The sequence below is a fragment of the Trifolium pratense genome, linkage group LG7 (assembly GCF_020283565.1).
Source record: "Trifolium pratense cultivar HEN17-A07 linkage group LG7, ARS_RC_1.1, whole genome shotgun sequence".
Taxonomy (NCBI): Eukaryota; Viridiplantae; Streptophyta; class Magnoliopsida; order Fabales; family Fabaceae; genus Trifolium; species Trifolium pratense.
The window spans coordinates 54,321,194-54,335,727 of record NC_060065.1 but is presented as its reverse complement, the minus strand read 5'-3'; the positions used below and the strand labels follow the sequence as shown (position 1 = coordinate 54,335,727).

At 32.4% G+C, this 14,534-nt stretch overlaps 1 protein-coding gene, 1 long non-coding RNA gene and 1 pseudogene across 4 annotated transcripts; 2 read left to right on the top strand and 1 right to left on the bottom strand.

The window, feature by feature from the left end:
• The first annotated feature begins 2,543 nt into the window (after positions 1-2,543).
• LOC123898701 (probable hydroxyacylglutathione hydrolase 2, chloroplastic) lies at positions 2,544-5,992 on the top strand. Of its 2 annotated transcripts, XM_045949715.1 has the most exons (9): positions 2,608-2,766; positions 2,840-2,946; positions 3,501-3,686; positions 3,806-4,009; positions 4,209-4,332; positions 4,424-4,524; positions 5,105-5,179; positions 5,261-5,359; positions 5,490-5,992. In XM_045949715.1, exons 2-9 carry the CDS (start codon positions 2,941-2,943, stop codon positions 5,634-5,636), a joined length of 942 nt encoding a protein of 313 aa, XP_045805671.1. In that variant the 5' UTR covers positions 2,608-2,766; positions 2,840-2,940; the 3' UTR covers positions 5,637-5,992. The 2 variants fall into 2 exon arrangements, with proteins under 2 accessions (XP_045805670.1, XP_045805671.1); XM_045949714.1 differs by lacking the exon at positions 2,840-2,946 and having other exon boundaries at positions 2,544-2,766.
• A 1,377-nt stretch (positions 5,993-7,369) lies between these two features.
• LOC123896648 lies at positions 7,370-9,404 on the top strand (annotated as a pseudogene).
• Positions 9,405-10,508: 1,104 nt separating this feature from the next.
• LOC123898188 lies at positions 10,509-13,187 on the bottom strand. 2 transcript variants are annotated; one of them, XR_006805279.1, is made up of 5 exons: positions 13,148-13,187; positions 12,766-12,904; positions 12,287-12,415; positions 12,048-12,181; positions 10,509-10,666 (listed from the first exon to the last, which is right to left on the bottom strand). It is a non-coding gene; the product is annotated as an uncharacterized LOC123898188 (long non-coding RNA). The 2 variants fall into 2 exon arrangements; XR_006805280.1 differs by having other exon boundaries at positions 12,287-12,377.
• Between the last annotated feature and the right edge of the window lie 1,347 nt (positions 13,188-14,534).

Below are 14,534 nucleotides of genomic sequence, written 5' to 3'. Positions count from 1 at the left end.
AATATCTAAGGTTGTATTGTAAGTCTTATTGGTCTTTATTTGTGGCAATTAGTTGAGTCGATAAGAAATTTCAAGAATGAATAGTTCTACTCTTAGGAGAACCAGGTGTCTCTGACGGTGAGGCTCGTAACGTTTACGGTGGAGGTACGTTTCTACTGCACTAGATCACGATGGGAAAGGTACATGCAAAACACATTAACACTCAAACGCTCAAGTCAATATGTGATTAACGAGGAGTGAAAAGTGATTGAATTGCGTATCTTTACGTCAAAATTTGACTTTGTATAGAAGGAGACGATTATAATCGTTTGTGACAGTCGACAACAATTAACATTTAAAACGAAAAGAATCGTTGAGATGAATCTAACAATCTTAAATCTGTGTGGAACGTATTAGCTACACGGAGTGTCCAAGAGCTATTATACTCGTTACTCTTGACTTATACAAGAAGTTTATATAAATAAATGAATTTGAGCTAAAATCGAAACCTGTATTGGATAACATTTGGGTTGGTCCAAAACAAAAACACTTTAGAAATAGATAACCTTTTTGAGGTTTCCCCTTTTTGCATAGTGGAAGAAAATAATAGAGAAAAAGAAAAAACAGCGATCTGTGGTGCAACACGTGTGTCAGTCAGATAGATTATGGCAAAGTAGCTAGCTAGTTCCAATCATTCATCAAACACTGTCACCCATACATTTGGACCCTTTCACACCCCACTGCCACACACCACCAACTTGGCCAACTCAAAACGATGAGATGACCTCAATTAATATTAAATGTACATTCAAATTATTCTGTACCTAACTAAATTTGCGCCCATTCATGCATTCCAATAATTTTTTTGTGTATAATTTCTTGTTTTATTATTTTTTTGACAATGACTTTTTTAAGAAAAATATTAAATAATATTTTTTCAGACACTAATTAAGAAAATCAAATGTAGTAAAAGTATGAAATTTGTATATTCAACTTCTTAAAAATGTAAATTTTTTTTTTTCAAGAGTGTATTCTTAAATTTGTTAAGTAAATATTAGTATGATTCAAAAAATTAGTATAGTTGTCCATTTAAGAGATAATTCAATTTTGGTATTTTTATTGGTGTTTGCTTATATAATAATAAATTAGTATAGTATGATACCTTTGTTTTGTAGTCTCTCTTTTGGAGGATTCTGTTCGTCTTGTGCAGAGACCTATTTATTATTAATAATAAATTTGCTTTTAAAAAAAAATAAAAATATTATATTTAACGTGCCAACTCAAAAATTACTTCCAAAGCGGCCCTAAACTTAGATTGTAGATATACTTCAAGTATCAAAGATCCTAATTATAATGGTTTAGCAAAACTAAACTTGTACAAAACAGTATTGGAGTATAATAAGGTGTCTGTCACTCATGTGTACAAATAACATGACCAATATATTTTATCAATGATTAATCTCTACTAAGAATCAACCCATTTTCCACAAAATTTGAACTCAAGCCCTTGTTTAATGATCAAAATCAAGTTCAAGTCGTATCTCTTTTTTTGTTGGAAGAGAAAGTAGAAATTTACGCACATAACTATGAAATACCAAATTCAATCTCATGCGTAAATATTCAGCCTAACAATAACTGAAACTTAAATCCAAATACATGTACTCCCTCCCGGCCTCATATGTAAGCAAAATTAGCTTTATTAGATTGATTGAAAATGTGATGTATTTACTAAATATATTCATTTTTCAATGAATCTAAAAAAGCTATTTTCGCTTGCATATGAGGCCGAAGCATCCTGCGCTATTTTTTTTTTTTCTTCTTCTAGGTTTTATCTTTTAGTTGTTCTCCCCATATGGTTATAAGGGTTTTAAGGCAGGCTTTGGTGTTGTTGAAAATCTTCCTTTGTGAAGAATTTTTGTATGACTTGATTCTGCGGACTGTGCTCATCTCGTGCTTAGTTCCGTTATTAATAAAATTTAGTCGTTTAAAAAAAAATAATTCATGCTCTACCAATTGAGTACTTATAAGACGAGCATATTTCTCTTTTTATACATATCCTCTATGTTATTTTTGTTCGTAAATGAGGTGGTAAATACCATCGAAATTCACGCACGTTATGAAATCTCAAATTCAAACTCTAATAAAACAACTTAACTTAATAATATTGACATTTACACTCGAAGAACGACTATGACATATTCTCTATTTTTTTTTGTAGATAGATGAAACAACAAATCCACTAAAATCTCACACATTCAAAGATATTTAATCCAGCAATTTCGACATTTTTCGGTAGAATTAGGATTTGTGGACACGTGAATTCTCTTTTTTTAGATGAAATGACAAGTCGTTAGAAAAACATACACACACAAAGCGGAAGAACCGGAATTTGAACCCCGATAATGACGTCCGACATGACAATTTCGATATTTCTGTCCGTAGAGCTATAATTTGTGGATTTTTTTTTTTTTTTTTTTGTATAGAGAAAAAGAGAAAATAGAAATTTGAGTGCTTGATTACAACCTCACATAAAGTAAGAAAATAAGTAAAAATAAAAGTATATAATAAGAAGAGAGAGAAATTAAAAAAGGAGTATTGATGAAGAAGAAGGGGTGGTGGTGGAAGACACGGTGGTAGGAAAGAGAAAAAACAAACAAAGAAAGCAATTTCATTTTCAACCAAACAGTAAAATTAGTGGCAACCCATTCCGTTAATTTCTCTTTCCATTCAATTCAGATGCTTTCAAAGGCTTCAACAATTGCAATGCCCACTTTTTATTCCTCTAGGGTTCGTCTTTTTTCCCCTTTTTTCGATTTTTATTTCCTTTTCACAATTATCAAATTTTCGATTTTTATTTCAGTTTCTCATGGAACAACAACGCAATTTGGATGCTTCTTCTTTAATTTATATACAAAATTAATAAATCCCACTTTTTTTTTGGTTGCATCTTGAAGAGTAATTATGAAGGTATTTTGTTTTTGGGATTTTTTTTTTTTTTTACATCAGCAGCTAAATCATTGAAAAATGTAATTTTTTTTATTGAATTATTGTTCTTCATGTTTTTTGAATTGAGAATTATTGTTATTATATGATAATTATATTTGATTGATCATTATTTGATTTAGTATATCATTTGGAATTGCTTAATTATATGTGATTGATCATTATTTGATTATTGTCTTGTCTTGTCTATCATTTGAAATTGCTTAATTCTGGTTTTTTGTTTTTTAGGTTTACTTTGGTTGCTCTTTTGCATTTTTATATTTTTTTTTTATTGTTTGTTTGTGATTATAATCTATAGGGAAGTGTTGTTTTTGACTGAAGATTTTTGTTTTTTTTGGTCAAGTATAGTAATTCACCATTTGAGGTGAATAAGTGAGGAATTCCGGGTCTGAACCCCGGTCCCTGCATATATAATGCGACGTCCTTACCAAGCTATGCTCATTGGGACAAGATTTTACTATTTGTAATTTGATGATGAATGTTGAATTGATTAATGATGATTATTCTTTGTTACTTAGGTAAGAGCTGGGTTTAGTGTGTGGCCTAATGTGAGGCAACTTTGCTTTAGAAAAGGAGTTTTGTATGGATTTATGCGACTTTTTTCTACTCCATATAAAACACTGCGTGGAGGAGCTAGTCGTTCACTCAAAGTGGCTCGGTTTTGCAGTGTTGCGAATATGTCTTCCTCTTTGCAGATTGAATTGGTGAGAGCAGGTCTCTTACTTCTTTTTATAAATTCTTTATGGTGCAATTTGGTTAACATTAAGTTTTCCAAGGTTTCTGAAGAAGTATGGTGAAAGCCTAATCTGTGCAAATTTCATAGGTACCTTGTCTGAGTGACAATTATGCATACATTTTACACGATGTTGATACGGGCACAGTTGGAGTTGTTGATCCTTCTGAAGCTTCGCCTGTCATAGATGCATTGAGCAAGAAAAATCGGAACTTGAATTACATACTCAACACTCACCATCACCATGATCACACTGGTGGAAATGTAGAACTAAAAGCAAGATATGGGGCAATGGTATGATATTTGTATTTTCTACTAAGTGTTTCTTTTCTTTTATTGATAATTTGATATTCTATATGTATTTTCAGAGAGCATCATCATCATCGGATGATAATAACAACAATAATAATAATGACGATGACGATGATGTAGTTTTATGCTTTTATTTACTACTCTATGTATATGTTAAACCCTTCCCATGTTTCAATTACAGGTGATTGGTTCAGGAACTGACAAGGAAAGGATTCCAGGCATTGATATCCATTTGAAGGATGGTGATAAGTGGATGTTTGCTGGCCATGAGGTGCATGTAATCGACACACCTGGTCACACTCGAGGTCACAAACATGCCCTGTTTGCATTATTATCAAACCCTTGTTTTTATCTGGCTCTTTTTTCTAATTTTATTATTATTTATACTGTAAGCAGGTCACATAAGCTTCTACTTTCCGGGATCTGGAACAATCTTTACAGGGGACACTTTGTTCAGCTTATCATGCGGCAAACTCTTTGAAGGAAGCCCTGAACAGGTTTTTTTCTGCATTAACTTGTCCTTTTTTCTCTATACAGAGATAATCCATCGCATACTGCAATGCCTCTTATTTTATATGCTCCTTTGCCAAAAGTCCTTGAAACTTTGAAATACCGGCACAAGGGACTTGTTATTTAAATAGCACCAAATGGGGATTTTGTGGTGACAAATATCTCTAATAAGCAACTCATAACTTTTAGGGCATGTTTGGTCTCCATAATAATGAGAGTGGATTGAATGAGAGAGTTTGAGTGCAATGCGGTAGAATATTATAATAGACAATTGCCCCCAAGTCTGCAATCTTAGTGTTTGTAAAGGGTTTCTTTTTTTCCCCCTTTGATGAGCACGTTTATGAAAAGTTCAATTGAATTTCATGTTGCTGACCGAGTTCATTCGGTTATTACTTTCGCTCTTTGAATGTGTCTTCTAGAGGATGTTTACAATTTATATTTTTTGGTCAAAAAATGCTTTTATCTATATTTGAATATTGGATGTTCGTGAGTAAAAATGCTGTTGCTGATGCAAAGCGTAAAACATGTTGCATCTTCAATTTATTGAGAATTTCCTCCATTTTACAGATGCAATCTTCTCTTAGAAAGATCACGTCTTTACCAGACGATACAAGTATATACTGTGGACACGAGTACACATTGGTGAGTTATTTTCTATTTTATCCTCGGTGTTCTTCTACCCGAGTGTTGTGACATTGACTCTAGTGCTTTGGAATTTTGCAGAATAATACAAAGTTTGCATTGGCGGTAGAACCTGAAAACAAGGCACTTCAATCCTATGCTGCCCATGTGACAAACCTTCGAAGTAAAGGCTTGCCCACGGTAAGTTTTGGAATTGTGTTTCCTTGTTAATATTTATGACCAGTCATGTGTCACTATAATATGTATTTGTTAGCCTGTTTCAATCCTTTTTGTTTTGCTTTTACCTAAAGAATAAGTATTGTTTGGGCAGATTCCAACCACACTGAAGTTAGAAAAGGCTTGCAATCCATTTCTTCGTACATCCAGTGCCCAAATCCGGAAATCGTTAAACATTCCAGTCACAGCAGATGATGCAGAAGCCCTGGGGATCATCCGGCAAGCAAAGGATGATTTTTAGAATTTTTTTTTTTCCTTTAAAGACTTATTCTGTATAGGGTAGGTTGATGAACTATGAAACATTGACACAGACACGACACTGATACACCAACACTAATAATAATTTGAGAAAACAACATAATTGAATGAAATTACATGTGTCGGTGTCGTGTTGGTGTCAGATACTGTCACATGTCGAACATCAAACATGCCTTCAATTAGAGGTGTCATTGCTCCATAGTTAACGAATCCGTTTGTGGAATAATTTAATGCTTGATGCTATCTTCTCAATCTGATTTCTGAATTTTGTTTTTAATTCATTTGGAAGCTATTGGCATGACGGGTTTAAAAATATGATTCCCTCATGTATGTTTATCATTCTTGGTGCATGAGAAACTTGTATTGCGAATTTGCGATCCCTTGTAGTTGTATATTTCTCACTTGATGGTTATCAATATTTGAAAAAATATTAGTTTGTACATAATAGCATTAATCATGGCTATATATTGGTTATTGTCATTTCTTTTCTTTTTGGCAACTAGCTGTTCAAAGGGGCCAAAGTTCATAGAAAGAAACTACAGAGAATTCAAAGTGAGTTTTTCCAAAACCTCAACCAAGAGTTACTGCCTAATTTAATTTTAAGAGGTTTGTCGAATAAAATTGCACAAGCTTAAGCCCGCTGCTTGCTACGTTGTATGTCACCCTATTCCATCTGACCTGAGCAACCACCCCCTCATTGCCTTGCCAAAGTCACACAACAACCATGAAGTTATAATGTAATTCCACCACTCAAACGCATCTAAACCGAGGCAAAGACAGATCTTCCAAGTAGGGTTACATACCATTAGGTGGCTGGTCCCTATCTCCTCCCAAAGTGGAGGTTCATGTGTCCATCCTGTGGGTCTTCAAGCTCTCTAGCGATCTTTATTGTGAGCTTGTTTTCACAATCAAGTGTTGCCCCATTCCATATGGTTTTCAAGTTTCAACAGCAGACACGAGCTTTTACGGCCCTTCCTCTTCTCCCACCAATGCCACCAGATAAACGTGCAAGTCTCAGCTTCCGATGAAACACATCTCCACATCCTTGCTTGGAGCCATCTCACTTCGCCCCAAATCTTACATATTGGTTTCACACCTTAGACCGGAAAAATTGCATGTGGAAGAAATGGACAACAAATACGTGACACAACTTATCGCCAAATGGACAGGAGATAATGTGACACAGCTTCTTCTAGTCCACCAAAACCAGCAACACTCCATCCATCTAAGCCTCCTTCAATCTTGCTTAATACATGAATATTGTTGTAATTTTCCCCTTCCATTCATTCCATCACTTAGAAATTTGAGGACCTTTTTTGGGTGAATGGATATTTTTTACTAGTTCACGTTCTATTTAAGTGTGAACCTTTGAACTTTGTTACTGGGTATTCAATTGTTTATGTATATGAGCCAACATTAGTGCAAATGTATGTAGATGCAAAAAAAAAAAAAATCGCTTGAGGGAGAAAATACCAGATGAATAAATACTTGTACTAGAAGAAAATTGTTGCAGTGCGAGTAAGAAGTTGCGTATTAAATAAAAATGTGAGTATTGAGTAAGATATGAAAATGGATTTCCTGCTGTTACAATAGGACGATGTAACAGATAAGGTTGTCCGATCAGAATTATGTGGCTGAGATCATTTCTAATAATTTTGTGAATGAGTTAATTTGACCCGTCTGATATGATAATTAACGGCTGAGATGCAAAATAGCATGAGACGGTGTGTTTTTGCACTATAACAAATCCTGATTCGTAAGATATAAGTGAAAAAAACTCAATTTTGTAAGTTTTAAACTCCTCTCATGAACTGAACATGTTCACATGCATTAAGAAATTAATGTGGACAGGACAGAGATTCAAGTAAACAAGCCTCTTCTCATTGTTACACCTTCCCATGAATCAGCAAAGAGATTGGTCTGCAGATTAGAGTTAGAAGTGGTGGACATGATTATGAAGGGCTATCTTACAAATCTTACCTTTGTAAGACACCCTTTATCATGATCGATCTCATCAACCACCGTTCGATCGAAATTAATGTTGCTGATAAAACAGCTTGGATTCAGGCTGGTGCAACATTAGGAGAACTTTACTACAAAATTTCCAAAGCAAGTAAAGTTCATGGATTCCCTGCAGGTAATTAGTTTGACTTATTTGAAATTATTTGCAAGCACAAACATTTATGCAACTGTTTGAGAGAACTAATGAAAATAGCTTATAACTTCGATAAAAATAGTTTTGACTTTTTTTTTTTTTTTTTAAAAAAAATTGTTATAAAAATAGGTTACACATAAACACTTATATAATATATGCTTAATTAAGTTGTTTTTTCCAAACAGGAGTATGTCCAAGCGTTGGCGTAGGTGGTCATTTCAGTGGAGGTAGATTTGGTGCCATGGTTAGGAAACATGGTTTCGCAGCAGACCAAGTTGTTGATGCTTACATAATAGATGTAAATGGGAAAATTCTTGATAAAAAATCAATGGGAGAAGAAGTTTTTTGGGCTATTAGAGGAGGTAGTGCCACTAGTTTTGGAGTCATTCTTCCATGGAAGATAAGGTTGGTTAGAGTTCCACATATTGTTACTGTGTTCAATGTTCAAAGACATTGGAACAAGGAGCAACCAAGCTCATTCATAGATGGAAATACATAGCACATAAGTTGCATGAAGATCTTTTCATTAGAATTGTTGCTCAAAATGCTGGTGCAAATTCAAAAACAATTCAAGGCATATTTAACTCTCTCTTCCTTGGAGAAAAAGATAAGTTAATCTCTACAATGAATGAGAGTTTTCCTGAATTAAGATTGCATTAAAATGAGTTGGATTTAATCAGTTTTGTATTTAGCAGGATACAACAAAGATGACCCTATAGAACTCTTGCTGAACAGAACTACAAGCTACAAAAGTCCATTCAAAGCCAAGTCTGATTTTGACAAGAGCCTATACCAGAAACAGGTGTAGAAGTTGGAGAATGCTTCTAAATGAAGATACAAAAGCAATGCTGATAATGGAGCCTTTTGGTGGAAAAATGAATGAAATTTCAGAAACTGAAATCCCTTTTCCACACAGAAAAGGAAACTTGTACAACATACAATATTTTGTCAAGTGGGATGAGAATAAAATTGAAGAATCCAACAAGCATATAAAGTGGATTAGAATGGTTTATCAATACATGACACCTTATGTTTCAAAATCTCCAAGAGCTTCATATTACAACTTCATTCAACGCTTATTATGTAAGTGCTTATGTATAAGTTATTTCTACAACAAAAGATAAAATAAAGTCAAACAAATTTCATACAAGCTATCTTATAGACATAAGCTGAAAACAGCTTTATGCACATGTCGTAAGTTGCCTAACCGTAGAGCATAGACTTGTAAATAAGGGGCATAAATTGAATGAAAGATCCATGATTTTAGAGAAGAAAAAAAACCACTACAAGATGTTTTGCAAAACCATTCACCATAATTTACACCAGAATTGTCTCTGCTTGACTTTGCCACAGTTTCATGTCTTTGTTTTGTTTTTGACATGCAAAACTGTATTTTGATTCTGTAGTCAGCCTACAAATTTGTTGCTAAACAAATATTATAACTACAGGTTAATCCTTTACAATTATAGCCCTATTAAAATTTTCATACAGAACTAAGAAGCCATTTTGCATAAGTAGAATTAGAAGTGGTTATTTGTCATAAATAACCTCCTGATATTTCTTGACATAGACTATTTCTACACGGGGATACCTTAGAAGCCAAAAGAAAAATAGTTACCTATAGATACACTATAAAGCTTGTGGGAACATTCTCAAGCTATGAAACACTAACACATAAGACACCATGCACGATATTGATACTGGTAATAATTTATAAAATCGGAAGTGATTGAATGTAATACACTAGTAATCGGACCCGTGCAACGCACGGGCACATATAGTTTATATGATTAAATAATGACATAAGAAAATGACACTAACAAATCATCAATCTTGTGTAGTTTAACCGTAATTATATTACAATGTTGTATTATGAAGTTAGAATTTCTAAGTGAAAATAAAAAACCACCTGATAAAAAAAACCCCAAAATAAGATTCAAAAGTCAAAATCGTACAGCCTCGCGTGTATAATAAAGGCTACATAAAATCGTATAGCCCTGCCGAGCCCCCCGTGTATTTTTTAGAGATAGAAAATTTAGAATTTATTGATGCTAAAACTTAAATTATATTACTCTGTTGTATTATGAAGTTAAAATTTCTAAGTGAAAATTAATGTAATTAGATGAGATATCACCTTGAGTTAGAAAATAAAAAACCACCCGATAAAAAAAAACTCAAAATAAGATTCAAAAGTCAAAATCGTACAGCCTCTCGTGTGTTTAATAAAGACTACATAAAATCGTATAGCCCTGCCGAGCCTCCCGCGTATTTTTTAGAGATATAAAATTTGGAATTTATTGATGCTAAAACTTAAATTATATTACTTTGTTGTATTATGAAGTTAAAATTTCTAAGTGAAAATTAATGTAATTAGATGAGATTGAACCATTTTATCATTAAAATTGGAATTCTTAAGTTGCAATCAATCTAATTGGATAAGATTGAATCGATAATACATAGAAGTTAGAATTACTAAATTGTAGTTAATCTAATGATATACTTTGGTTTAGTTTAGGAGTTAAGAACGTACATTTAAACATGTCAACATAATAAATCAGATGAGTAGAGAAAACTGTGAGATACTAATGTAGTAGATATATCATAACAGAGCAAAACTTAATGTTATATTTTAATAATGTCATTTTTATTTTCATTCAAGACATCTTTTAAAATTCTAATAAGAGATAAACTCATGAACTAAACAAAGTTAAGACCATTAAGATCGAATGAAACTATATATAAAATCCTTTTAAACATTGTATTATCATGCATAAATCCTTTAGAAGTTTAGAACCAATTTTGCAGCTATGTCTGTATTTCGGCCCACAAATCTCCCTTAGATGTAAAACCAAATTAATCTGTAAAAAATACAAAAAAAAAAAGATCATTAGTAAACAAAACACAATAAGAAAATACTTATATTTAATAATCAAATTTTTAAACAGTGTTGTAATATAGTGGCTATGGCGTAGTGGAAATTGAACAAAAATTAAGGCCAACCAGGTCATACTAAATTAAATGGTCAAGGAAATATCAAAAGGTAATAAATATGAAGAATTTCTCATTAAGAATTTTTTTTGAATAAGCTAAATTAGCCCACCCAAATTGGCACCAGAGAGAATCGAATCTCAGACCTCAAGAGGAGCACACTCCCAGATCCAATGCCAATATCAATGCACCAACCCAAGTGGGTTTAATTTCTCATTAAGAATTGATATCTATCATGCTATTATTTATTTACATCTAGAGCACTCCCAAGGTTTATGATGCAATGAATTAATTAGAAAATAGAAAATACACTATACTAATATGCAATTTGTTGGGAGAGATAAGAACTACGTTGAGGAAGGGTGAGTGATTGAAGTTGGAGCTTAGTATAATATACCATCTACAACATGTTCATTTGAGTATAACGAAAGGGATTAGTCTGTGCTTAATTCTCCATTTGGTCCTGCTGCAACAGATTTGTCTATGATAAGCTTTGTTACATATACTTACATGTTTGAAAAGACTGGATTTATAAAAATCGTGATAACACTATAATTTTGTTGAACCTCAAAAGTATAGTTTTTACTAAAATTACACTGGTACACCGTGATTCAGTCAATCTTATTGTCATTTCAAAGATATACTCAGCCTGCTTCATTATTATGAAGCTACGCTGCACCCATTAACATTAATGAGGAAACATTGAATCTTATGACTATGAGGAAACATTGAATCTTATGACTAACAATCCAACAGATTACTTATAACTAACATGGTAGATTATGACAGTGAAACACATTATAACAAAATTCATGTCTGTTATAAATTAGAATTAGAATGAATACCTAAAATCTTACAACCAAAACTAACTATTTTAGTGTACAATTGCTCTCATACCAATGGTGACTCGATAACTTTGAGAAATTCCTACTCATATCTTGCTCTAGCATCACAAAATCTAGTGCAAGCTAAACATAGAAATCTATAGCAAGATATCTACTCACACAATGTAAAGGAAGGCCAATGGCACCATGTCATCACTTTAATAAATAAACCATCAATAGAGTGTATGATCCGTGTTCAAAATAAAAAAAAACAGCTTGCATTCAAACTTGAAACAGGGAATTCTCTGAATGCATTTCCACCCCATATTATGAATTACCGATCTAACCTAATGCAACATGTATTACTTCCTACATTATCTTTCTAGTGTATAACAATAGAAACTTACAAAGGCAAGTATTGCATTACCTTCTACATTATCTTTCCAGTGTCAATCCTCGTTAACTAAGCTTGCTAACAGCTTCCCTTCAGATCTTATAAACAGATAAATATTCCACACTTTAGCTATACTTGCATTATGTAATCTTCTTAACCAATAGAAACTGAAAATAAGTTCAGAACATAATACACTTTTTCAGCCATACAGTGTGTAGACCAGATAATACAACAAATCAATATCCAGCACATACAATGAAGAATTAATTTACCAAGAGATTTGCAAAGGTTAAGTGGTGGATGTGAATGCTTATAAAGTCCACTCCAATTGTACTGATATGTAGGTGTCAACGTATGAATCATCTTGTTTCACAGAAAAATAAGATATTAAGAAGTGTAACCTGCACTTCTGAAAATATAACTCAAGGTAAAAGAATGAAATCAATAAACAAAATAGAGAACAATCAATTGAAACAAATTTAAATCAAATTCAATCGCAGCGAACAATCCTATTGTAATTCATGATATAGTGAATTCCTCTAGCAAAGTGAACACTAATCCACGATAACAACAATACTAATGCAAAAATCAATTTGTAGTACAAAGATAAGTAAGCAAAATTCTTAAATGATATGATTTGAAACATGGAAAATTATCATTAGCAAAACAATTAAGATGTAATATTCTAATTTAATCATATAAGATGTAAAGGTAAATGTAAAGTAAAGATTCAACGATATCATATTGATACCTTTGGATTACTCAAATCTTTGAATTTACCGCAAGAGATCAAAATCGTTGGATACCCTTCACACAATTTAACTTGAATCTTGAACAAAAAATTGTGTCCGCCATCATTTTGAGGTTTCACTTGGAATTGATGCAGAATTCTACAGATTTTAAAAATATTCATATCATATATCATATTAGTTATCAAATGGAAATAGAAAAGACAAAACTAAACAAAAACAACAAAGTAATCATTGATTTTAGTTTGATTTTAGTCTGATAATTGAATTATGAAACATATTTTCTGATAAAATTGAATTCTGAAATGAAAACATAACCACTCAAAGAAGCAACATCAAATTGAAGGAAATAAAACAAAATAGAATTGATCTGGAAGCCCTTACTTCTAAGTTTGAGTCTGCCGCTTCCTTCATGGTGAGTGTTATAAAGATGTGTTAACGTCGTGTCAGACACTAGACACACATTTAATCTGTAGTGTCGGTGCTACAGTACATAGATCTCAAGTGCTGAAAAGGCAACATGATAACTATGGCTTTAACAGATAAGGTCGTCCGATCAGAATTATGTGACTGAGATCATTTCTAATAATTTTGTGAATGAGTTAATTTGACCCATCTAATATGATAATTAATGGCTGAGATGCAAAATAGCATGAAACGGTGTGTTTTTGCACTACAACAAATCCCGATTCGTAAGAAATAAGTGAAAAAAACTCAATTTTGTAAGTTTTAAACTCCTCTCCTCTCATGAACTGAACATGTTCACATGCATTAAGAGATTAATGTGGACATGACAGAGATACAATGCAAAAGCATTGTAGCCATAACCAGTTGTTAGGTATACACTTGTATGTAGTATTTATTTATTATTCTTTTCTTTGGACAATATTTATTCTCTTTTTGACCCTCACTTCACTCTTCAAAATTTTACGTTTTCTATCTGTAAAACTAGTAAACAAAAATAAAAATCTACCAACTAGGTTGTGTATGTCTGTCTGTCTCCCACAAGGTGACAAACAGATATTCAAAAACATTACTCCTCCGTCTCACAAAAATATTATATTTGATCATTTCGCACATATTAAAAAAAAGAGAATAATAATTTTATCAAATTAATTACATTAACTATTGATTGATTTTCATTATCATAATGCAAAGTTGAAAAAAATTTAAAATAATAATTGACGATGTATTGAATCATACATTAGCATGAAAGCCTTCACACTTATATAGAAGGAATGGTTGTAACCGTCAATGTGATAATTGGCAAGTAATGCGGAGGACTGCTGAGATCAATTTATTTGTCCTGATAGAGGGGTAAAATTCCGCATATTTCAATAGGGGTAAAATTCCACATTTTTCAAAATATGGGGGTAAAACTGCATTTAAGACAAAATAATTATTTAGGCACACCTTTTCTAGTATAGCCATGGATCCAAACTCTAAGCAACTACTATGTAACACAATAATCGGTTTGAACCGTCTAATCTAAAATAAACTGGAAAATATTTAATACGACTAAGATCAGTATCATACAATCAGAACGATTGAATCTTCATGTACAATTGAGAACTAAAACAATAATTACGATAAAGATTCAAGTCCAATAGTCTTATAGTAGATAAGAAAAATGATATTTAGAGATCAAAAACTTATCGCCAAATATTTTTTGTGTATTTTTTTAAGCAATTTTTTGTGTATATTTAAAATGTGTTATTGTATAAAAAGAAATACTAGATAAAGATAAATATATTCTATAAAAAAAAAAAAA

Coding starts and splice junctions, on each gene's coding strand:
- LOC123898701 (XM_045949714.1), top strand. CDS start 2,716: ATGCTTTCAAAGGCTTCAACAATTGCAATGCCCACTTTTTATTCCTCT. Junction 2,767..3,500: donor CCACTTTTTATTCCTCTAGG/GTTCGTCTTTTT, acceptor TTTGTTACTTAG/GTAAGAGCTGGGTTTAGTGT. Junction 5,180..5,260: donor GTGGACACGAGTACACATTG/GTGAGTTATTTT, acceptor GGAATTTTGCAG/AATAATACAAAGTTTGCATT.